The sequence below is a fragment of the Coturnix japonica genome, chromosome 14 (genome assembly GCF_001577835.2).
Source record: "Coturnix japonica isolate 7356 chromosome 14, Coturnix japonica 2.1, whole genome shotgun sequence".
In the NCBI taxonomy this organism is placed as follows: Eukaryota; Metazoa; Chordata; class Aves; order Galliformes; family Phasianidae; genus Coturnix; species Coturnix japonica.
Window position 1 is genome coordinate 12398646 of NC_029529.1, and position 24349 is coordinate 12422994.

At 46.9% G+C, this 24349-nt stretch overlaps 2 protein-coding genes across 6 annotated transcripts; one reads left to right on the forward strand and one right to left on the reverse strand.

Moving 5' to 3' along the window:
• Positions 1 to 347: 347 nt before the first annotated feature.
• On the reverse strand, positions 348 to 2197 carry MRPS34 (mitochondrial ribosomal protein S34). Its single transcript, XM_015877504.2, has 3 exons — positions 1819 to 2197; positions 1710 to 1752; positions 348 to 1033 (listed from the first exon to the last, which is right to left on the reverse strand). The coding sequence occupies exons 1-3, from the start codon at positions 2134 to 2136 to the stop codon at positions 762 to 764; spliced, it is 633 nt and encodes a 210-aa protein (XP_015732990.1). The 5' UTR covers positions 2137 to 2197; the 3' UTR covers positions 348 to 761.
• A 522-nt stretch (positions 2198 to 2719) lies between these two features.
• GLYR1 (glyoxylate reductase 1 homolog) lies at positions 2720 to 24048 on the forward strand. Of its 5 annotated transcripts, XR_004308987.1 has the most exons (17): positions 2720 to 2850; positions 4867 to 4903; positions 5504 to 5583; positions 8931 to 9069; positions 9657 to 9899; positions 12673 to 12759; positions 13643 to 13699; positions 14735 to 14785; positions 14878 to 14951; positions 16475 to 16574; positions 17617 to 17727; positions 18025 to 18126; positions 19194 to 19356; positions 19816 to 19995; positions 20480 to 20604; positions 20961 to 23692; positions 23731 to 24048. XR_004308987.1 is itself a non-coding variant. In XM_015877505.2 (16 exons), exons 1-16 carry the CDS (start codon positions 2813 to 2815, stop codon positions 21033 to 21035), a joined length of 1662 nt encoding a protein of 553 aa, XP_015732991.1. In that variant the 5' UTR covers positions 2720 to 2812; the 3' UTR covers positions 21036 to 24048. The 5 variants fall into 5 exon arrangements, 4 of the variants coding, with proteins under 4 accessions (XP_015732991.1, XP_015732992.1, XP_015732994.1 ...); XM_015877505.2 differs by having other exon boundaries at positions 20961 to 24048; XM_015877506.2 differs by having other exon boundaries at positions 18028 to 18126; positions 20961 to 24048.
• The last annotated feature ends 301 nt before the right edge of the window (positions 24049 to 24349 follow it).

A 24349-nucleotide genomic window follows, 5' to 3' on the forward strand; every position in this document is an offset into this window, starting at 1 on the left:
CTGTGCAGCCTTTAGCAACATGGTGACACTTAAAGTGGTGAGAATGGCACCCAGTCAGCAGAAATGAGATGTGTGTTCCTTACTGTTTGACCAGGAAGGGCTGGTCCTGCCAGCCACGTGCCCAGCGCACAGCGAGGCTTCCCTTGGTGCTGGAAATAAAGGACAGATGCTTTGGCCCACAGCTGTTCTTGGGGAGTCCCCTCCAGCTGCAAGGTGTAAATCCACCAGTGATATTCTGATGCTCACCCTGTATCGTAAAGGCTAAAATTGGACCCCAACAAACCATCATGCGGATCTCCACGCACTGAATAAATAAATCACCCACCAAAGAACAAATTGTCTTAGAATTATGCTGTGGAAACATGAAATCATTTATTTTGGGTCTGTAAAATAACGTCACGTTTAACTCAGTTGTTCCTCCATGATTTAGGACTGACTTTAACTACATGAGAAACCTTCGATTTTTCAAGCTGCAAATGAAACTGCTCCCAAGCAGCGGAGCTGTGTGAAGGAGCTCTGAGTTCAGAGAACATACAGTGGATCTGACTGAGACCAAAGAGGGGAAAAAAATGAAAATCCAAATGCATCTGCACCTTCCCTTTCAGATGAGATTACAGTACAGTCCAGGGGAGGAAACGAGGTCAGTTGGATGCACTGTACCACTGTAGGTACCAAGGGGGTCTGCAGTAACGTCATGTACTGCCACTGTGAAACGAGAGCACGTGGGAAGCTCGGGACACAGAGCAGGACCTTAATGGACCTCACAACACTGTCCCTGTGGCGTCTTTCTTTGCAGCATTAACACGGGAAGGCCTCTGCACATCAAGCATTGGCTCCTCTGTGATTTCTTTCCCCTCTTTCTGCCACTGAGCAATGATCATGGCTCGGAGCAGAGGTGGGTATGGAAGGAACCAACACGTCTCCTCTGGCACCGGGGTGAACTTCTTGAAGGCCTCCTCCTCGTGCTTGGGCACCATCCGCCAGTCGTGATACATGACCTTGTCAATCTCTCTGTCTTCTTCTTCAGTTTTACCTGATAAAAGACAATGAACATTAGTGGGCAACGCTCAGCAGCTCCAGAAACTGCAGCAAGTGTCAACTCCTGTACGAAGATATTGAAGAAAGAAATGGCAAAGGAAAATTCCAACAGAGCCCCTGGTAGCAAAGGAAAATTCCAACAGAGCCCCTGGTACCATCAGTGCTGCGCTATGGGATCCCACTGCAGACCTTGGGATCTGACCAGGAACAGACTGAAAAGTCACAGACCAGCAGCTCCACATTGTGCAGAGGTCATGACTTGTAATGCAAGGAGCAGCTTGTCCTCTGTATTAGTTTCCATGGTAAACAATAAGAGCATCTCCACGCTATGAAGTTTAATGACAGAAATGCTCAACAACTTTAAAACCTTTGAATGAGAAACGTTTCAAAAGCTCTAATAAACGGGACTTATAAACACAATGTAAAGTGGGTTGGGAAATGGACACTTCACACATTCAGCTCCATGAGTTACTTTACAGTCTCATCCAGGAGCCCCCAATGCTGCTCCGATTCCTTTCCCTGCCCATCCCCGTGTGCTCAGCTCACACTTTACATCCATCCCAGGTCCGGAATCAGCCCCTCACCCCAACCCGCAGCTCAGCCCGAGCTCAGCGTTGCGGTTCCCCATTAACGTCCGTTACAGCCGCTCGGCTCGTGCCGTGACTCCTCACCTCTGAACGTGAGCCGCCCCCAGGCCCTGCCGTGATCCATCCCCTGCAATGAAGTTGCTCGTTCATTCCGGTGCCGTCACACGGCGGTTCCCGCTCCCCGCCCCGTTACCTGAGCCGTGTAGTCGGCGCGGACCTTGGTGATGACCCAGTAGCTGGGCTCGTCGTGCGCCCACAGCCACGACTTACGGGTGACCATGCGGCCCAACCCGAACAGCGGCAGCCGGCACAGCAACGAGAATAAACGCTGCTCGTGCCGCACATCGCGCCAGGCCAACACCGGGAGCCGCTTCTGCGTCAGCGGCCGCCTCATGGTCTCGTAGTCCAGAGCGAAGCGCTGCGAGTCCCGCGGCCGCTCCTTCATGGCGCGGTACTCGCGCACCTTCCGGGCCATGGCGGCGATCGGCCGGTGCAGCTTCTTACGGCCCATGGCGCCACAACCCGACCCCGCCGCTACCGGCACTTCCGGCGCCCTCCGGAAGCCGCTTCAGGCCCCGCCCCCGGAAGTGGCCCCGCCCGGTTCCCGTCCGCCTCCACCCGCCGCTTCCGGCGCCCCCCGGAAGTCCGCCCCGCCCCAGGGCCCCGTACCGGAAGCGGGTCCCGCCCCGCCCGCAGGGCGCGGAGCTGCCGGTGGGGGCGGGTTGTTACGGGCGGGATCAGAACAACAACAACAACAACATGGCGCCGTGTCCATGGCGACCGGTACCGGGCAGCGACGGGCGGGAGGAGCCGGGCACAGCCACGGGAAACGGCTCCACGTGTCTGTACCGACAACAGCCGCTGCCCGCGGGGCGGCACCGGGAGAACGTGGCTGCTTGAATTAACGAGTGGAGTGCTCAACGTGAACCGGCCGTCAGGGCGAGCAGCCGGGAACCAAAGCACCATCCGGCCCCGATGGCGGCCTGTCCGTGCTGTCGGTGTCCCGGTGTCCCGGTGCTGTCCCGTCCCATGTCCCGGTCCCGCCGTTCCCCTCGCTCCCACCCCCCGGTTGCAGCCGCTGACAGCCCTCCCGCCCACGTGACCGCTACCGTCCAATCACCGTCTCCGCCGCCCCCGCCCCTCGTGGTGCTGTGCTGTCCCGTGGTGCATTGCGCGGTGTCGGTAAGATGGCGGCCGTGAGTCTGAGGCTCGGAGACCTGGTGTGGTGAGTTCAGTGCGCTGCGCTGCGGGCGGAGCGCGGTCCGATCCGATCCGATCCGGTCCGGTCCGGTCCGATGGAGTGAAGCTCCTCCGCGGTGCCCGATGGAGCGGCACGGAGGCTCCGCTCGGAGCAGCGGGCGGGGCTCGGTGGGGCTGCGCCCGGTTCGGCCGAGCGCGGCGGTGGGGCCCGGCCGGGCGGTGCCAGGCGAGGCCGCGCTGCACCGGGAGGGGCGGGATCCGGTGGGTCCCGGCGGGTTCCGTGGTCGCCGAGTGTCTCCGTTCCTGTGACGCCGCCCGCGGGGATGGCGGAGCTGATGGCGGAGCTGCTGCCGGGCTCGGGCCCAGCGCGTCCAGGGGAGCGGACACGGCGCGGGGCGACGTGCGGGACCGAGGGGCGGCAACGGGACCGGATGGAAACGGGGCATCAGCCCGGGAGGGAGCGGAGGAAAAGGAGCGAGTGACGGAACAGCGGCGATTTGGGAACCGCAGGCAGCGCAATAACACGGGAAAGAGGCTCTTTGTTTGTCTTGCAGGTCAGGATGGGTTGGGATGTGTTAGGGTGTGATGTGCTCATTGACGCTCACTGACGCTCCGTCCCTTTGTCACTCCAGTTTCCCCCCAATACTCGCAGTGCTTTTGTATTTCCCGATCGGGAGCACTGAGGGGATTCCTTCGGCTCCGCTGCAGCAGCCGGGTTAGGGCTCCGTGCTGGGGCCTGCAACAAGTGGCTCATCCCCACACGCAGCTTTGTGTGTTTCCCTCGGGTCAGAAGGAAGGTTTGCTCCTGGCTGCGGGACAGCTGCAGCTTCTCATCTGAATAGCTGACAGTGCTGTGAAGCTGTTAAATACATGTATAAGAAAGTAAATCAATCTTCCTTCCTGCTCCGTTTGCTTCAAACAGGCATTTGGGCAGCACTGCTCTTGGTGTTGGAATGCAGATCATCCTGCTTTAGTTTTGTATGTGATGGCCTGGGCAGCTGCCAGCCCCGGGACCATTGCAGCAGATCTATAGCACCGAGACAATAACATATGAAAAGCTTTTAAGTATCTTGTTTAGCACAGGGATGGAAACATCGGGTATGAGCTGTGAGCTTGGTTAAAGTTCTTGGCAGTAGCTCTGCCTGATCAGTGCTACAGAATCTTCTGTACCATTCCCATCAGGAGGGGCTGCGCTGCCTCTCGTTGGGAGCTTTATTGCTCGGGAGTTGGCAGACTCTGTGGATTCTCTCTTGCGAGGCACCAACCAAATGACTTGTGCTACAGAGTACTGCAGCTTCTGTAGGTGGGAAGGGTAAGGTAGCAATAAAGATGGATTCTGTGGGCTAAGGCTAATAATGTCTTCTACTCCTCTGTGAAAAAAGTTGTATTTAGTTCCTGTAATGGAAGCACATACAAGTGTAGGAAGGGAACTTTTCTGCCGATGTGGCTTTTTTCTATCTTTAACACATCACCACGTGTGGTGCCGAGCATCTGAAGAATGTGACAGTGGAACACCTAGCACAGGGGTCCTGCCAGTTAGTGATTGCCTGTGAGAACTTCTAAGGATCTCAGCTGTCTGAGCTGGAAATCCTTCCATCCTGTGCTTGCTGAACTGCTCTGTGCTGATGGATAGAAGTTACTGACCTGACCTTTGGTTTGATTGCCTGCATCACGGCTTATCTCGGTTCCTTGTGAGTGAATGTCCAATCTTACACGTGCAGTAAAAGCTGTGCCATCCATTCTTCCAGGCAGTAGCTCTGCTGCTGCTGCTGCTGCTGCTGTTCTTCTGACTTAAATTCTGATCGTGCAGCCGGTTCGTGCAGACTTTATGGAGGTTCAGTTCAGGTCCAGGCTCAGTTCTACCAGTAACAGTATGTCGAGGGCTCACACCTTGCATGTCACGGTAGGTTTTGACTATGAATTGTATTTTTCTCAGTATGAAAAACATGGCGTAATAGAAAGAGGTAGAACTGGGATGTTGTGTTGGTCTTTATTTTTCCCCCCTCTGATCCTACCGCCTAATTGTTCCATTTCTCCCTAGGGGGAAGCTGGGCCGGTACCCACCATGGCCAGGAAAGGTGAGTTGGGTATTTCGTTGTTTTCCTGGTGTTTTTGTTTTTCCCTCTGCACAAAGCTTTACCCAAAAGCTTTTCAGTTAAAGATTGGTACTAGTTTTTGCTTTACTTTTGTATATACCATCCATGTGAATCTAAACTGTACCAGTTGGGGTTTTAACTGATGCAGACGTTCTCCCTGTCACTGAGCTGTTAGCTCAGGTGTGATGAAAAGCAGCTCATCCAGCACTGGAACTGATTGTTTGCCTCAGACCAGCCCGTATCACCTTCCTGGAAACATTCTTCCTCCCTTCTGTAGTAACTTGATTAGAATATTAGAAATAAAGAGTTCAAGGTATTGTTTTAGAGCAATGATACTAAATGGCACTTTTTAATGATTACCATTTCCATGTAAGAACTTCATTGTTGGTGTATGTGTGAGAAAAATGAGATTAATGCAGCTGACAACCATAAACATTTGGTGTCTAAGGATTTATATGAGGATTCACGTTTAATCGTAACAGATTCACGGTGTCTTTGTAGTCAGGATTAAAAATAAGTAAAATCACAGTGTAATCGTTCACTATGTACTTTATTTTAACTTTCGCATTTAATTGCCTTCAGATTGTTAATCCACCTAAAGATCTGAAGAAACCTCGTGGAAAAAAGTGCTTCTTTGTGAAGTTTTTTGGAACAGAAGATCAGTACGTACTGCTTGTTCTCATCCAGTGAAAATGCTGCTCCGTGGAACATCTTCTTTCATGGAAGAAGCTTTTCCCAACGCAGCAAAGCATGCAAAGAAATCAATCTGTTGGTGTATGCTGTAGCCACTCAGTGTATGAAGGCTGTACAGACTTATGTGCTTGGTCACATTAGGTTTTAGTTGATGTTGGGAAGGGAAGTTCTTGGTAACTTGCCATTTTTAGGGGAGTAGGTGTGATGTGACTGGATTCAGATTTGGCATGTAACTGTTTGAGGAAGGTGCAGCTAAGGGCATTTGTGTATTGCCATGAAGAATAACATGGCTTTGTGCTTGCCACTCCTGATCACAATGTGTTCTCATGCCTGATGACTGAAAACATTTTTGCTGTGCTTTAGGAAGACTTTGCAGCATTGGGCTTCTGTAGGCCCCCTTTTTGCACAGCAGAATTTGTTGATTCCAAACATACCTGCACAATGATATTTCCAACCTGCATTAAAAAGGCTGGAATCTGGACTTTTGTGAAGCTGGAAATTATTTTGCTGGTTTTCACTTTTCCCTTTGTTTGTTATTTGGCATTAAATCATGTAATAAGAGTTTTTAAGTCGTGCAATCCTACAGTCATTTGCAGGATTTCAGAAAGCATCTTATTTTTGGTGGGGATGGAAGTAACAAATTGAGACCAATTAATGGCTGTTTCTTAAGGAAGCTTTTTCAATTGGAGGAATACTCAGCAAAAATAGTTTTAAAATATCAGCTGCCCTTTTCAAGGCCAGGCTGGATGTGGCTCTGGGCAGCCTGGGCTGCTGGTTGGTGACCCTGCACACAGCAGGGGGTTGGAACTGGATGAGCACTGTGGGCCTTTTCAACCCAGGCCGTTCTGTGATTGAGAACTGAAATCTGTAATTGATGGAGCACAAATGAATGCTGCACATGAATAGGAAGGTTTGCTGGATCTCTGGTAACATAGGGCAGGTGAATGTCGGTTTAAAGGCAAATAGTGGTTTTATGTTTGTTTGGTTTTTTTTCTTGTTAACTAACTCAAGCTCTCAGAGTTCTTTACAGAAAACTTCTTTACAGAAAGGGTTGTTAAGTGCTGGAGTGGGCTCCCCGGGAGGTGGTTGAGTCACCATCCCTGGATGTCTTTATAATCTGTCTGGATGTGGTGCTCAGGGACGTGATTTAGGGGTGGGCTGTTAGAGTTGGAGTAGTTTGGTTGGATGGAGGTTGGATTTGATGATCTTGAAAGACTTTTCCAACCTGAATAATTCTATGAGTCTGAGTTGAGGAAGTCGACTGTTTCTATCTTCCAAGCTTGCTCTTGATTCTTGTATTTTGTGTTTTATGGATCAAATATGGAGATGTCCTGTATTAAGAAAAACTCGGATGAAGCGGTCGTATGCCTTAAGGTTGTGCTGCAGAGATGAGTGTTTTGATACAAACAGTGGGAGTTTACTCTGTGTTTCTAGACTCTTGCTGGGGAAAATGCAGCCATCTCACCCAGCGTGGTGCTGAACACACACACCTGCAGGCCTGTTCCTCGCACTGCTGCTGCCTGTGGGATTTAATCAATTCCTGCTCCACAATTACTGCTCAGAAACTTGCCCGCTTTGACTTGCGTACCCTGTCTGAAAATTGATTAGAAATAGGTACTGTCTCATTTGCTGCCCTTAAAATAATGTTTTTAGACAGGAGAATCTTGTGTACCTGTTCTGCTCCATGTTACACCAGTGTTAAAACTGTGGGAAATCCCTTGTCTTCGAGCAGAGTAACAAAAACTTCAAATCATTTCCCTTAAAAAGTTGCTGTCAGGGGGGAAAAATCCTTTTATTTTGATTTTAGAAGGCTCACACGCATTTGTTTTACAAATACTTTTTTTTTGAGGTCTGCGTAAACAGGAAGTGGAAATACCAAACTGACAGAGAGTCACCATGTAATGAACAGAATTAGAAATAGGAGGATGCAGAGCTCCTGGTGCTGGCTGTAGTCCATGATCTGATGAGTACACAGACTTGTACTGGTGTTCCAGTGTGTGTTGCTCCTGTTTCCTTGCATTTACGTCTTTCTGCCCCTTCCAAGCCTGCAGGGTGATACTAATGTATTGTTGATCAGATTTCATGGATCTTTTGTTACTGCCTTGCTGTGTCAGGGTGTGACAGGTGGGTGTTTGTGCGTGGGCCCTTTGCTCATTGTCACCTTACACAGCTGAAGGTGGTGCTTGTTGGTGGGTAGAGTCCTCAGAAGCTCTGAGGGTGGCTGCCAGGCAGTTTGTCAATGGATGGGCAATATCAGAGCATGGATAGTCTGTTTCCTTCTGAGGAATTCAGAATGCCACCATTTCAGGCTGGGGAAAAGCTCTTTCCTTCTGACTCACTTGGTTCCAGTTTCCACTACCGAAGATTAAGGACAAAGCTGCTTAAAAGTGAGAGTTGATTTGCAGCTTGACTGCACATATGTGAGCAGAGTTTCATTCACTCTAATGCGTTTGGCACTGGTTTTGCTGTGGAGTATAGATATAAGCTCTGGTTGTTGTTGAAATCCTGAATGATTTGGGAAACAACTGTAAAGAAAATTCCACGTTGTAGCTGTAACCTTGGACATGATCCGTGCTGAAGGTGTACATGCTAATACTGGCTTAGTGTGGTGCTGCAGTGACGGGATACATTACCTGGAGGGCTCTGTGTAGCTGTGGTGAAAGACACAGGAGAGTTTGAGAGCAGTCAGGCTGCTCTGCAAGTGCTGGATTTGAAAGTTCCTGCTGAGCTCAGTGCCGTGTTTGTTCGGTTGGTAGAGTTGCTCTGTTGCTTTCAGGCTGGTAGATTTTCTAGAAGAGAACTATTTTTACCCATGGAAAAGGAACTTGTTTCTTGGTTTAAACTGCGACATGCATCTGTACTCTACAGCAGAGCAGGGTGCCTGGATGTTCATAGCAGGAATAAAATGTCCATGTTCTATTCTAACTGACTTCCTTAGTTGTGGTGCATGTACTGATGAAATGCCTCTATTAAATTACTCTCCAATAGTGAGATTTTGTGAGTCTGTCTGGGACTTTCCTTTTTGAATATCTGTCCTCAGACTGACCTCACATTAGATACACATTAGCTGGTCTTCCACAAGTTCTTAGTGCATTCCATCCAGTTCCAAATATTCTTAGATTTCATGGCCTGTTTGGAAGCTGTTTGACTTTTTCTAAACTAGATACTTAACTAGAAGTAGCAGGAAGTCCTACAGGCTGTGGGCACACGGGCACACACACGCACACACACACACACTTTATTTCTGGGAGTGGGGTAGTTGGAGAAGCTGCTGTTGGTGAATATAACTGATTTTATTTTTTCCTCTGATTTCAAGTGCTTGGATCAAAGTGGAGCAGCTGAAGCCTTATCACCAGCACAAAGAGGAAATGATAAAGATTAACAAGGGTAAGCGCTTCCAGCAAGCTGTGGATGCCGTGGAGGAGTTTCTTAGAAAAACCAAAGGCAAGGACCAGGTGAGTGAGTGGGTTCTTCTTTATCATGTACATAAAAACAAGTGTTGGTAAGAATGATGGTGAAATGTGCTTTTATTTGAAAGGAATTGATGGCTTCTGGCAATTTGTTGGGGAGGATTTCATTTTTATTTTCCCTTTTTTTTTTTCCCCCCTATTTTACATTTTTATTTTTTCCTAACCTTTCCTCTTCCCCATTCAGTCTTGTCTGATGAGGAATGAAAAGACTTGTTACACTGATGGAGAAAGTGAAAGAGGCGAATTGATCTGCTTATGATGCATTTGTCTTAAGTCTTGGGCTTGGATGTCAGTCTTGCTGTTAGTGGAAGTGCATATGTGTGTGCACACTCCCAGTGAGTCTTCAGATGTCCTTTTCTGTTACTCAGGGACTCAAAGTGAGCTTTTTCACAGGTGAACTAACAAGGAACTTCACTCGCTGACTTCAAGGGGCTAACAGTCTAGTTATCGTGTTCCCATGCTGTTGGTTTGCCTGATAGTAATCAGCGCGGGGGTCCTTCGCATCCTTGGTTGTGCATGAAAGTCATTCGAGCTCTTCTTGCCTTACCGTCTTCTATTCTGTAATCTCTCAGGCATCTTCCCATAACTCCAGTGAAGAGAAGAATCGGCGTAATTCCAGTGAAGAAAGAGGCAAGCAATCTGCTGGTGAAGAGAAACGCAAAGCCAGTTTGTCTGAAGGGAAGTTGAAGAAGGGCACAGGGGAAGGCAAAAAGAGGGTCTCTTCTGTATCGTCAGAGAGAGGATCAAAGTCACCTTTGAAAAGAGCCCAGGATCAGAGCCCCCGAAAGCGGGGGCGTCCACCCAAGGATGAGAAGGTTTGTGTTGTGCATGTCCGCCAGTGCCCTCTGTGGACTTTGCAGGTGGACTTCAGGGATGACTGGCACCTTTACTAACAGGCCAGTGTCAAGAGTCAGTTCAGTATCAGATTTTTTTTTTTAAGCTCTTCCATGTGTCTTCTTCCAGACCAACTGGCTGTCGGATACCTTTGACAAGCACATGGTTGATTCTTCCTGTGCGTTTTTAGCAGTTAGTTACTTTGAGTAGCTCTAATTGTATCTTTGAGAGGGCTTTGAGAAGTGTCTCATGAGACTCTGCCTTCCATCTTACCATCCCTCAAATTCAGTTGATGTGGGAAGGATTAGTGAGGAGGTGTGGCTCTTCATCTGATTCTGGATTCCCATCTCATCTCATCTGCTTTAAATGATTCAGTGATTTATAATCTCTTAACTTCACCCTCCCTGCTTACTGAGGGTGGGATGTTCTTAAGGTCTAAGGTGTGAAGAAGAAATTATTGTGGCATGAGGATAATGCATCAGAAAACTAGTTATATTAATTCCCGCTTCTACGCTATAGAATATATTTCCATCCTCCATTATAAAGGTCCAGTGCTGGAGCATTATTATTTTATCCTCATTACTTCCCTTGTTTACTTCCGAGCATCACGACAGAAACAGTAGCCAGCAATATTTAGTCTACTGTAGAGCAGAGTACCCATCTTTATGTACTGTGGAGCTCCCTGTTGTGGTCCAGATCTTGTCCAAATGGATAGAAATTTTAGTGGATTACTACACTGCACGTTCTTCACTGGAGACTGCACCTGAGGACTGTTGGGAGGCTTCAGCTGATGCGCCGTGCTACAACAGTGTGCTTGCTCACTGCTGCTTCAGAGGGACTGCTCTACTCTGTGCCCCATAGCCTTTGCTTTCAGTGTGCTTCAGGATGCAACTCAGGATAGTTGGTTTCCATCTCCTGAATTGTTGCAGGATTGGCCTTAACAGGTTGAATAGCAAACTCTTGATGCCTTGGTGGTAAAACAAAGCCATCGTTTCAGATATTTGCTATGAAGAGATGCTTCTGAGATGTTACTATAATCACATCATATCTTTGATTGTATCTGTTATGATGAAGCCGTGGACCATTCTTTTCCCTAATGTAAAATGCTTTTTTGTCTTTGAGGTAAATTCAATCCAATCTAATCAAAATGAATAATGGGAGAATTCCAGTAGTGCTGACACACTGCATTCTTAGTTTTTCTTGTATGAGCTGCCTTGGGGTATTAGAGAGAGCTTTGAGTGACTTAATTACGGCACTAGAAATTTTTACTGGGAAACTGCAGGTGGAGAGGCTTTAAACAGCTTACCACAAAGTTCACCTGCTGGGGGGTAAATGCCGTGCTGCAATCTGTGCAAGTAAGCTGGTTTGTGTAGGAGAGTACCTGTGCAGGATCTGAAAGGCAGCACACTGAGACATCGCTGTGAAATTATAATAGCACTGTCATAATGCTATACATTTCAATCCATGACATAAATTCTGCTTACCTGGGTCTCATAACTTCCCAGAATTATTAGTGTTAGGGGGAAGAAGACGTTTGTCACTTGTGAATTATTGCAGTGTTGGGATTTGGGATGTATTTTTCCTTTTTTGGTTCAGTTGTTTTGTCCAGTCACAATTCTGGCTTTCCAAGCACTTGGGATGCATAAAATTCAAGGATCCAGTTTTTACTGAGGCGTGGTCTATCTAGAAATACTCTGTAGGCATATATGTTCATTCAGATACTTTCGTTTTAAAGTGTATGGGGGTATTTTCAAAGGACCAACGTGACCTCTGATGTATCAGAGCAATTTTCATCCGTGCTTTGCCAATTGAAGCAGTGGTGTGGTCTCTAAGAAGAGGATTCTAGCATACAGTGGCACTCTAAGGCTGGAGGCTGATGTCTAAGTTGTCCTTGTTTGCAGATGAAATGTTTGCATCAGTGTCAGTTACCTCCAGCAGCCTTATTCTTACTTGTTTGTGAAACAGTGCTCATCTCTGATGGTTCTTTGTGGACAGTAAGATACACTGCATTTGCAGGAAGTGCATTTCATTTCTGAATCTTCATCTCAGGAAGTTAACACATAACGTATAGAAACTTTGCACATTTTCTTCATAAATAGTAAAGACCCGTGTTTCAATCTTTACCTGTGGAAATAAGGATGAACAGATCAACATTTATCAACAGTAAGTAATGGTGCTTTAGGTGTCATTGTGACATGTTAAGGAGTGGGAACAGTTCATGTATGATTTCCAGTTTCACACAGTCCGGAAACTACAGCAGGTGTGACTGTATGAGGTGCACACTTAGAAGGTTTTTCTGCTAACAGGTAGTAACAGGTCGGCTGCTGTCTGTTTTTAATGACATTGGAGGATGAGAACAGCTCAAACCCCTGTTTGGTGGTGATGTTCTTTACCCCTTTGTTTAGCTTTTTTTGCATCCACTTGAGGGAAATGCTGGATCAAGTGTGTTTATTTGTTTCTCTGCTCATTGCATGATTACACAAGTGTGATTATTCCTTTTACAGCTTCTGAAAAAACCATTCTTCGTATGTAACTGGTTGAATTTTGTGGTTGATAGCTCATGGTTTTTGTTCTTGTTTTTTTTTCACTTTGCATCACCTGTGTTGGTAATACACCATTGCTTGAAATATTACCTGTTTGTGGACAGGCATGCATAGTGCTTTTCAAAACTGTGTGCTCTTGCAGTCCTGTTGCTGTTACCAGCCACGTAGCCAGGTTGTAAGCTCTTTTCTGATCTCCCTTGTATTTCCTCAGGACCTCACAATTCCAGAGTCCAGTACAGTGAAAAGAGTGATGACTGGAACAGTGGCTGGATTTAAATGGCCACCGAGCGTCAGTGAGGTGAGAAACCCTGGGCTGGCTTTACAGCATAGTTGTGCAAACTCAGCTCGTAGCTGAAGATGATCTAGAACCTTTTGTCTCAGTATGAAATAGTGGAGTTCTCCCTTCTTCCTAAGGTGCTTTCTTTGTCATTCTGTATTGTAACAAAGCTGGACAGTACCTCTGGGCAGCTAGTAAGTATGTTGGAAAGTGAGATTTTTGCCCTTGTGGAGCAGTCTGCAAATTCACACCCAACTTGTTGTGTGTGTTTTTGCAGTTTTGATTTCCAGAACTGGAACAGAAGACTTGGAATAGGCTCTCCGTGTCTGGAGATATATGATATCGGACTGTTTACTTCAGTTTCCTTCGTTACCAGCTTTTGGAAATCTTTCGTTTTGTACATAAATAATTAAATGATCAAGCAGAGGAAGATGAGTGCAACTCTCGACCAGTGCTTAGAGTGTTCATTGGAGAGATGAACTCTCCAGCTGCCCATCATGTGACTGCTAAGATTAATGTTCAGCCACTACCCACCATTAGTATGTTTGAAGGAATTCCTTGGGAGCTGGAAAGTGTTTTTATTTCATTAGGAGAAGGAGATGGGATATGGGACTACAGATGGGGAGGAGAGGCTATTTCTTCCTTTGCTAATCCTGCTTATAGTTTTGTTTTGATTTTCTGCAAAACTTCAGAAATGAGGGATTTAACTTAAATGGCTTTGCTTTGGAAATGAAACACAATGTAAACTGCTGTATCAAAACAAGCTGCTTGATACATCTGTCAAGCATTAAATATTTCTCACCTGAAGTTACTGTTGTGCAGCTCGGGAGAACAAGGGAATAATGCTGTGGTTGCTCAGTGACTCTCTGGGGATGTTTCTGAGTCTCTTCTCTTTTCTCTGCAGCCCGTGAAGGACAGTGATCCACACTTCCATCACTTCCTGCTAAGCCAGACGGAGAAGGTGAGGATTTGGCAGACAGGATAATTCTGCTGATCGCTCTAGCTTGGCATCCTGCCCTTTGCTGGGATGAAGGTCTAATTACAAGGAGCATACATAACCAGCTCTGAAATTCTGCTCTTTGGGGCCTAGCAGCAACGAAACTCCCGTGTGCAGTCTTGTCATTTGGTTACTTTCCAGCATTTAGGTTTAGAGTGGCTTGGCAGTGAAAACAACAATTAGATCAAGACATCAAAGATTACCTTGCACCAGGATTTAGATTTGTTCTGTTAAATTCTGCTTATTGAATATGAAGGCTAGAAAATGATGTTTTACTAATTACAACCCTGTTCTTTGTTTGACAGCCATCCTTCCAATTTCTTCATCTGGATAAATTTGTTAATTAACTGAATATGGCAAGAAGATTGTCCCTGACCATGTAAAATGTAGCCAGCTTTACAGTTAGAAGCCATGCAGGATTTTGTATTCAGCCTGTGAATGTCAGGAGGAAAAGAAGATAATGAATTAAATGAAAAATAGTGTATATCTGGTTGAGGATCTGTGCAGAGACAGATTAAGAGCAGCTCAAAATAAGCAGCCTGAGCAAGAGCAGCCTTCAGCACACAGTTTGCTGTAAGCCGCATGCTGCCTTAGGTTAACAGAAATGCTTTGCTTCAGCAGCTACGCTGACATAATGAGCACAGGCATGGTGTTCTACATCAGGCTGTAGAGATCTGTTTTCCTTGGTTCAGATGTGAGAGTGGGGATGTGCTGTATCCTTGATGCTGGAGTGCCTGCTGTGTGAACTACAGAAAGGATTTTGTAGTCCCTGTGTCAGAAAACAGACTGAATTGTGAGAGCGGGGTAGGAAGGGAAGAACTTAATATGTTACAATAGGGTTTTATTTTCTCTGGTTGAGGGAAGCCTGAGAGTTTTCCTGTGCTGCAGATGGTGTGTGGGTGAGCTGCCTGTTTTCTTTGTAGCGAGGATACGGTCTGTTTGCTCAGCAGAGCAAATCAGCACTGTCCTTCTCCTGAATGCTTTGTTTTATCCATACAGCCAACTGTCTGCTATCAAGCCATCACAAAGAAGCTGAAGGTTTGTGAAGAGGTGAGGCAGATCTTTGCTCTGATGGATTGTTCTGTATTGTCATAAGGGCTGGCAGTTCCTCCAGAGCTCTATGGTCTTTTTTTTTCCTTTAGGAAACGGGATCCACCTCCATCCAGGCAGCAGACAGCACGGCAGTCAATGGCAGTATCACACCCACAGACAAAAAGTAAGATCTCCAACACACTTCAGCCATTTCCCTTCCTTTTTCTCCTTTCCATCTCACTCATGCAGCCATTATCCAGCTTGTCACTGAGAATAAATAAACCTAACATTTCTCTCTAGACATCTCCTCTGTTCTTGTGTGAAACACTCGTTTGGGTGGAAGTGGGAGTCAGGCAGCTAAGATCAAAACAGGAGCTGTGCTGCAGAAGAGTTTAGAGCAAGGTCTGCCCTGGATGTTCTTGCATCTCAGTGCTTTCCTGCAGTTGCCCTTTTCCTGCAGGGCACGTTGCAGAACACGAAGCAGCAGTATTTCTGAATGCCATGTGAGGCAGGGCGATAAAAGGATATCTTTCTCCAGCGGTGCGTGGCAGTTGACTGGGGCTGTTTAATTGCTGAGCATGTAGAAGGCAAGCGGAAGAGGGAGGCTCCCAGCACAGGAGCTTTGCTATGCAACACGTGAGCTTTCTGGTTTCTTCTAACGTCGCCGTTCTCCTTTCTAGAGTGAGACGAGCCTCACTTGAGCTTCCTGTTTCACTCTGTAACTTCCGCTGTGCTCATTGCGCTCAGGCCGCGGCTCACTGTTTGCCTTTGGGGTCATTTCTCATGGGATATCAGTTCTCAGCTGTACTCGGGGAAGCAAAATAACAATGAAGCTGTTCAGGTAAAATAGTCTCTTAGGAAATGTGGCTCAGAGCCGGATTTGGAGAGAGAGGAAGTCTGTTTCAGAGCTCTGTAAGTAGGTGAACATAAAGCTGTTGAAGGAGCCTGTAGTGACGTGTGATCTGTCTGAATTAGTTTGCTTTGACAAAAAAGTTGGCTGGGGAAGTGCAGGTCACTTGAGAAAGCCACAGTGCAACTGTAGTCTGGTTAGTTATGAAGAATTGCCTTTTGGGGATTGTGAGGCTGAGGTTACATCAGGCATGTGAGTGAACGAGTCAGTTTCCTACTGAAACTGTGGTTGGGTGTTAAGCTGTAGCTGCAGCAGTGACTGCCAAAGAGTTCCAATGACAGGTAATTACAGAGATGAGACTTGTTAGTTTATCATCTTTTTCTTGAAATGAGGAGAGCAAAACTCTCCCCATCTTAGGAGAGGAAAGGCAGCAGTTATCTGGGATTGTCATTTGTGTTGACCTGTACAGGACTTCCATTTCTTTGTCAAGTTGCAGCTGTGGAGAGATGTTAGGAGAGCACAAGAGCAGCAAATTTAATCGAAAGCAAACTAATGGAAAAACCAACAGTCCCTCAACCTTTAGCATTTAATTACTCTTCTGAAGCAGATTTAAGTCTTACTAGAGGAAATTGATAGTGATGTTTAGTATGCAAAACAGACGCTAGCTTGCTGTTAAAGCACAGTGTCTCCCCAGTTTGGAAGTCCTGTTCTGGCTGTGGCTGAGTTGTAGTCTGGTTTTTGCTGGTTGAGCTCCAGGTTTTGCCATTGATGGCTTCCAGGATCAAGGGGAGCTGACAACAACTGCTTATCTGTTACATAATCCTTTCCCTGCATTAATGCTTCTCTCTTCCCATCAGGATAGGATTTCTGGGACTTGGTCTGATGGGAAGTGGCATTGTCTCCAACTTGCTGAAGATGGGTCATACTGTCACTGTCTGGAACCGGACTGCTGAGAAGGTAAGCGTGTACCTTAGGTATAGGTAGTGCTTTCCTTGTTTAAACATTTTTCTACTACCTCTAGTCACCAGTCAGTGGTGCCTGGGAGAGGACGCTCTAGAAACACAGATATGTTTGCCACACTGTTTTACTATTCTTTCCTGAGTGCTTGTGAGTGGCCACTTCATACTAGAAGCTGTGAACAGTCCCCACCACATTGTTGTTTTGATATTAAAAGTTGCAGCTTTGTGTCCCTGTTGAGGACTGTGACATAAAGCTCTTCCAGGGCATACTGCTGATTCAAATAGCAAGTCACTGTGTTTTGGAGCTTGACAAAAGGACTATGTGCTGGGAGGTTGATCCCAGGAGTGGTGTGGTGAGATGCTCTGCTTTGACCGCAGCTTCATCTACGCATCCATTGTGCTGTTTGCAGTAGGTGAAGATTCCGTGGCAAATGTGCTGTGTCATGAAATGAAACCAGGTTAAGAATGTTCCTTTTCAGAGTTGAAATTGAGCTAAATGGCTACGCAGTTATATCCTAGCTACTAGAAGACATGCATGCATCAATTATATTGTGAAATAGCATAAGGCAGGTAGGGTTCTGTGGCTACTGGGTTTAAAGGATGTTTTCTAATTACAAAACATGGGGATAGCGTGGGAAGGAATTAAGAATTTGAAACAGCAGCCCTTTAAAAAGCCTGTGTCAGTCTCAGCTGCACAAATCCTGTTTACTGTTCAGCAGCACCTTTTGCACTGTTTACCAGGTGTTTCTTTTTTGCAGCCATCTCCCCTAAAAACTGCAGCATTCAGTCTCTTAGAATTTTTCACCTAAGCCTTCTCTCTTGTGCCTTGTTTTGAAGCTCTTCTCTTGAGGGTTCAGAAAACCTGCAGAGGAGCCCCTTGGGCGTAGGAAGCGAACCTACAAAACCCAGCCCAGTTACTAAATAATTCATACACTTGACTCATGTTGGGTCTGGCAGTAAAGTTTGTTTAATCAAAATTCTAGAGATCCCATTTGGTTTCTACTTAATTTTACTTACATTTCAATTTGTGACTTTTGCAGTGTGATTTGTTCATCCAGGAAGGGGCAAGGCTGGGAAGAACCCCTGCTGAAGTGGTCTCCACCTGTGACATCACCTTTGCCTGTGTATCAGATCCAAAAGCAGCAAAGGATGTAAGGATTAGCTCTTGTTCTTCCTCCACCACTGAGTGCTAGTTCTGATTCCTACTGATGAAGGTAGCCTGGGTTATTGTAGGTGCTGGACAGGACAGATAGGTAAAGTTGTTTCCCAGCAAAGTCATACTCACCTCCCAGAAAGTCATACTCTACCCCCAGAAATATAATCCATAGGGATTGGGTTTTGATATCGTTTTATGCACTACCACTGCAGTGTCAGACTTTCTTGGACTTGGAGGGTTTGGGTTTCTTTGCAGACACCCTATTGCTTTACCGCTCTTCTGTTCCTCACAGCTGGTGCTTGGTCCGAGTGGAGTGTTACAGGGGATTCGACCAGGGAAGTGTTATGTGGATATGTCCACTGTGGATGCAGATACAGTCACAGAATTGGCCCAGGTAATCACATTAGCTGATCCTCTAACACTTGTGACTCAGCAGCAGTACTGCAATACTTGTTCTGGGCTTTAAACTGTTGATGATACAGGTGTTTTGTTAGACTTCTTAGCTTGTGCTAGAGGAGACTCAAGTCTCAAGCAGAAGAGACAGAATGAATTGTCACATCTTGACCAGTGAACAGAGCTGGGTAAGATGTACTCTGACTATTGTGGCAAAGTCTGTAGGTTTGTCAGGGCTGTCAGGTGGTGCCAATGCAAACTGCCTGAGTCTTTTACCCTATGGAAGTATTTACTTGGTATAGTATAGAACCGGTACGGATTTGGTATTTGGTAGTAAACTGGAGGAGGAACACTATCTGGATGTGTAAGTGTTCTTAAACTGATAACATATATAATCTTATTTTAAGTGCCCTGGCTATGGGGAAAAGAGTGCCTTCAGATTTCACTCTGTAGAAATTTTTACGGGGAGAATTGATGTGATTTGATTTACTTCTGGCACGGCATTTTTTGATTTCTTCTTTGACACCTTGGTTGTTATCCTCAGCCCTTAAATGAGTGTGTGTTACTGCAGGAAGAAGGGCAGGTAGCATTGGTGAAGTTTTAAGCAGAGATGATGCAGTAGTGCATAACACAGAAATCTGTAAGATGCATAGTCACATACCAGTAAATGTCCGGCCAAAGAGCTGTGCTGGAGGCCTTTCATCTTTGGGGAGGGGTTAAATACAAAGTAAATAATCTGAGAGTGCTGTTCCTTGTGAAAACCTTCAGGCCTGTTTCTTCGCCGTTTCAGGGTGCCATGGCAGAAGCACAATAAGCTCAGCTGCTGAAAGTATTTACCATTAAGATAAGAAGCATTGCTGAGAATGAAGGCAACTTTTGTGCTCAGGCACGCCTTTCAGGGTGTCATGCATCATGTTGGCTGTATTACAGTGCTTCCCTCTCCTGTTTTTGTGCCTTAGCTGTTTGTGCTTTAAAATTCTGTCCTCAGACAGCGCTCTTGCTGTGCTGCCTATTCAGGATCAATGCCTGCTGTTTGTGCACTGCTAACCAGAGATACTGTTCTTCCAGGTGATAGTGTCCCGGGGTGGTCGCTTTTTGGAAGCACCAGTCTCAGGAAATCAGCAGCTATCAAATGATGGGATGCTTGTGATCCTGGCAGCTGGTGACAGGGGTTTATATGAGGACTGCAGTAGCTGTTTCCAAGCGATGGGGAAGACCTCTTTTTTTCTAGGTAACTGAAACACTGAGGGCCTGATAGCAGATTCTTATTCAGTGCGAGGACTGGGCTATTGAGGAAGGAGTCTGAGAGGCATGTGCATCATCATCTTTGTAGGCTGTTGGCAACAGGGATTGGCTGTTTTCTGTCTCTATCGGCACTATGGGAAACCAGCCTGCTCCCCTGGAATTCTGCCATTTTCAGAGCCTTCAGACTTAAGTTTTCTTTTTTGAACGTTGTCTCATTTTGGAGAATCTGTGGTGCTTTTTATTTTTAAATGATACTTTAATTTCTCTCATTGTTTGAGTGCATGGGAAACAGATAAGTTTTCCAAAGCCTGTAAGGGGAAGGGACAGATGTAAAGTGTTTGGGATCAGTGTGGGAAGCGTAGCAGTGTTAATACCGTGTGGGGTGGGGGAGCAATCCTGCTGCATCTGTTCTGGAGGAATGTTCAGTGCTGTATTTTGTTTCCAGGTGAAGTAGGTAATGCTGCCAAGATGATGCTGATTGTGAACATGGTCCAAGGCAGCTTCATGGCTACAATAGCAGAAGGACTGACTTTGGCTCAAGTGACTGGTCAGTCCCAGCAGACCCTTCTGGATATCCTCAATCAGGGACAACTTGCCAGCATCTTCCTGGACCAGAAGTGCCAAAGTAAAGTTCTCTTACAGTGTTTTATTATAGAACGTTTGTCGCTATCTGTCAACATTTCAGTTAACAATGGAAGGAAGGGAATCATCCCAACTTCATCAGCGTGGGATTCTGGTTGCTTTAAGCATTCTGTAGATGAAGAGCTGAGTTCTGTTCATTAGCCTTTATAGACAGAGACCCTGAGAATACATCTCAAGCTCTGCATTGTCTGCAGCCTGCTTAGGTCTTGAGTTGACAATGATGATTTCATTGGGATGGGGTAATAAGTGAAATGGAGGGCAACTGCTTTGTCAGTGGGCAGAAGTGATATTATTTGCTGTGGTGGGATGAGGACACAAAGCAGAGAAGCAGAAGGTGCTAAAAGCAGTGTGCCTGGTGATCACCATGTGGGAAAGGGAAGTTTGATGCTGAATTGCATGGCCTTGCAGTGTGATAGGCTTGGTTTACTTTTGTCGTGCTTATTTTTTGCATGCATTCCTCTCAACAGATATCTTGCAAGGAAACTTTAAACCTGATTTTTACCTGAAATACATTCAGAAGGATCTTAGATTAGCTATTGCACTGGGTGATTCTGTCAACCATCCAACTCCTATGGCAGCTGCTGCCAACGAGGTGAGAGTTCAGATGTGTGTGTTACTCAGTGTTTCTTCAGCAGGTGGAGTTAGAGCTGTTTGTCACCAAGGGAGAAAATCTGAGAGTTATGTGCTGAGACAAAGGAACAGCAATTGGAATATATTCTGAGTAGGATGGAATTTAATTTCATTTGATGGTAGAAGCTCTTATAGTATCACATCAATGAAAACAAGTGACCTAAACAAAACCCGGAGTGTTCTGACTTGAGCTGCTGTAGTTACTTGAAGCACTGTGCAGTTTTCTGGTTTATAGTGATCAGGAAAGTAGTTTTTCTGCCTTGGGAAAGGCTTCTCACAAGGGCAGGCACTGATCCTTTTCTAATTTCTCTTCTCTAGGTCTATAAACGAGCAAAAGCGTTGGACCAATCAGACAACGACATGTCTGCAGTGTACAGGGCCTACATCCACTAGGCTGCACCATTCTTACTGTTAATACTATGATTATTGATTAATATTATTATGATACTGGGTTTTAACTCTGGACCAGTCCATCTCTGTCTCTCCATTTCCTTTTATACACAGACTTTGAGCTCTGCCATGGAGGCAGCTGCTGCGGTCAGCCTTCCCCTGGTGGCAGAAGGGGGGGAGGAGGGGGCTCGGATTGTTGCAGTCTAATTAGAAAATCCATGCCATGCACTGACAGTCATGGAACAGAACAGTGGCGGCTTGTTCAGAAGCTCTGAGGCAACTCTGCCAGAAATCTGCTGCTTGGCTGCTTTTATTTTCTTCTTTGTATGCTTGTCCAAGATGCTGTTTCTAACGATCCCCTTTCTCCTTTGCTGTGAAATAATGCGTGTGTTGGACTTCTTGCACCAAGGGGACAGGTCACATACATCCCATCTACCTGTGAATATCTGTAAAGTCCTTGGTCCCAAGTAAGGTGAGGAGCACTCCTGTTTATCACCCACTGTTTGAGAACAAAGCACCTCCCGTGGAGGGGAATGACAGTTCCAGAAGGTAACGGGGTTGCATGCAACACTGTCTTGATTCTGTTTCTTTTTAAGCTTCCACCTCCCCAGCACCTTGATGGAGGAATTCCTCAGTTTGTTGAGAACAGCTTGCATCCATGTCTTCCCCTGCCCAGACAGCTCTAGCATAGGGAACACAGACCTTACTGAAAATGGGAGAATACCAGTGTAAGCATGGCCTCCTAAAAGGCTGATGGCAGCTGCCCGCCCCACTGACAGCATGGGAGCTTCACAGACTTGCATAAAAAGCTGCAAAAGAGACATTTAGCTTAGAACTTAGCCAGAGTTGTTTAATTTGGTGAAGGAACAAACTGTAGGGCGCTGCTCCTGGCCTTGGTTTGTGTCACTTTACTGTTTGCTTTCCTTTTTATTTTCTTTTTTTTACCCCAAGAGTCAATAATTACAAAGGCGCCTTGGACTGTAGCGGTGTCACAAGCAGAGGGATGAGTCTGAGAGGTGTGAGAGGAATGACCGTGGTGCCAAGAGATGGCGGATCCTGAGCTCCTTCCCCTGCTATCTCTGGCCTTTGCATGGTCATTTTATCTGTTAACCTGACTGCCCATCTGCAAAGGTGGGTGAGAATTACCTACCTCACAGGGATATCTTGTGTAACCATTAGTGATCTTGATACGTGTTGGCTTTTCTGTAAGTATTCTTAGTGTTACTGCTCAGAGTACAACGTGGGCACAGCATGAGAATATTCCCTGTACTTGTGACTCTGCTTGTGGCTGGGTATCAGCTTCTGGGAAGGCTGGTGGATGTAATGGGAGGTTAATGCTGCTGAGCTGTAGTCTAAACACGTGGGACTTGAACTGCAGAGGCCAAAGCTGAAGAGCAGAGCTGATCTCTGTTGGTAGCAGAGCAAAGGACGCCTGTCTGTAAAAAAACAAGAGATGCACAGAGCGTGTTGTTGATTTTAACCTTTTGGTGTAGCCTTTTAGGAGGATTCTTCCATTTTAGATTTGCGAGTTAGTAAAATGCCAGTAAGAAATGTTATTAGTCAGAGTTGCTGCTCGGTGGCACAATCTCTTCCCTTCAGCTGGGATTACAAAAGGAAAGAAAGCAAATGAAAATCAGGCTGTGCTGCTCCGAGTCCTTGAGCTCTGCCCCCTCACCCTCTTGTTTTTCTGGGAGCTCAGTGGTTATTTATGAGCATTTTCCTGTGGTTTAGGATCTGTCACCAATTCTGTCTGCAGCGAGTGTTTGTGGTTCGGGGCACCTTATTAAGAAACAGAGGGAGTTCTCAGATGCTCATAGTGAGACGTGACATGGAACATCTAATGCTGTCAGTGTTACTTGGGTGATGTTTCACCCGCTGCAGTCGCTGTTCTTTGTGGGCTGATGCTGTGCTGCACTTTGTGTCCTGTGGCAGCAGCTCCTGATAGATCAGTGAGGCATTTCTGTGCCCGTTTGGCAGTGGTATCGCTGAGCAGTATTAGTTACACATATGTGTTTCTTCGACAATACAGCTGTCATCCTGCATGTAGATATTCCTATTAAAGGCACATAGAAGACCCTCACGTTTCCCATCTCAGAGAGCTCAGCTGTCAGCAGTCCTCAATTGAACACACTGCAGATGGAAGTCGCGTACTGAGGGTGTCTGTGGATAGTTGTGTGTTGGGGGCAGGGGCTGGGACCGCGTGTCTTGTAGCTGGAGGAGTGTGTAGGAAATAAGGGAACGGGAGGAGCCGTCCCGGGCCCGCTGAGCACAGAACCGTGCCGGGTCGGTACAGCGGAGTAGATTGAACATGGGTCTGAATGGAGCCGTCAGGGATCGCCTTCCTTTGAGTCCGCGGTGCCTCCGATAACGGGCAGCGCAGGAGGAGCCTCAGGGGTGGTGACATGGTGACATCCATGGCCGGGTGAGCTCGGAGCTGCTGCCGGGCGCTGTCAGCGCTGCCGAACGGCTTTGAGTGTGTGGGGAGGAGGGAGCGCTGTGCTGTGCTGTGCTGGGCGGGCTGTGCAGCTGCTTTGGGGCCGGCAGTGTCACACTCAGCTCCGTTCTTTGTGCTCGGGCTCCGTTTGTTCCAGGCCTGAACCCCGCGTGGGGGAGCAGCGGGTTGGGGCGCTGGGATAGAACTGGTGGTGATTGATTGACAGGTCTGGCGGTGATTGACAGGTCTGGCGGTGATTGACAGGTCTGGCGGTGATTGACAGCCCCGTCGCCCCGCACTGTCCATTCTCCCATTCCTCGCTGTCCCGTTGTTGCCCATCCCGTTGTCCGCTCCGTTCCCGTTATTCCGGCCGTTCCCGTTATTCCGGCCGTTCCTTCCCCACCGGCTCCTCCCGTTAATTAAGGTTGTGAATGTTTTATTTTTTTCGCCTCGTTTTTAATGAACGTTTGTCCTTCGGAATTAGGGTTGTGTGCAGATGTTTCAATGGCAAAACAAAAGGTTTTTTTTGTGCAATTAACGAAGCTACTGGCAAAAGGAATAAAACGTTTCTTGGTAACACGACGCTGTTGTGGCCGTTTCTGCAGCCGGTTCGTTGCGGTTCGGCCGCCATGACAGACATCCGCCATGACAGACACCCGCCATGACACAACATCCGCCATGACACCCGCCATGATGCCCCCCCCCCGCCCCGCACGCGTCACCGCCGCGCCTCGGCCCAGAGGGCGGGACTAAAAGGCAGCCAATAAGGGAGGGAAGGGGCGGGGCTGGGCGCGTGCTCCAAGCCAATAGGAAAGGGAGGGAGCGAGGTTCTCTGCAGGCTGTAGCCAATAGGGAGTGTGGGGAGGGGGCTGGATGCAGAGCA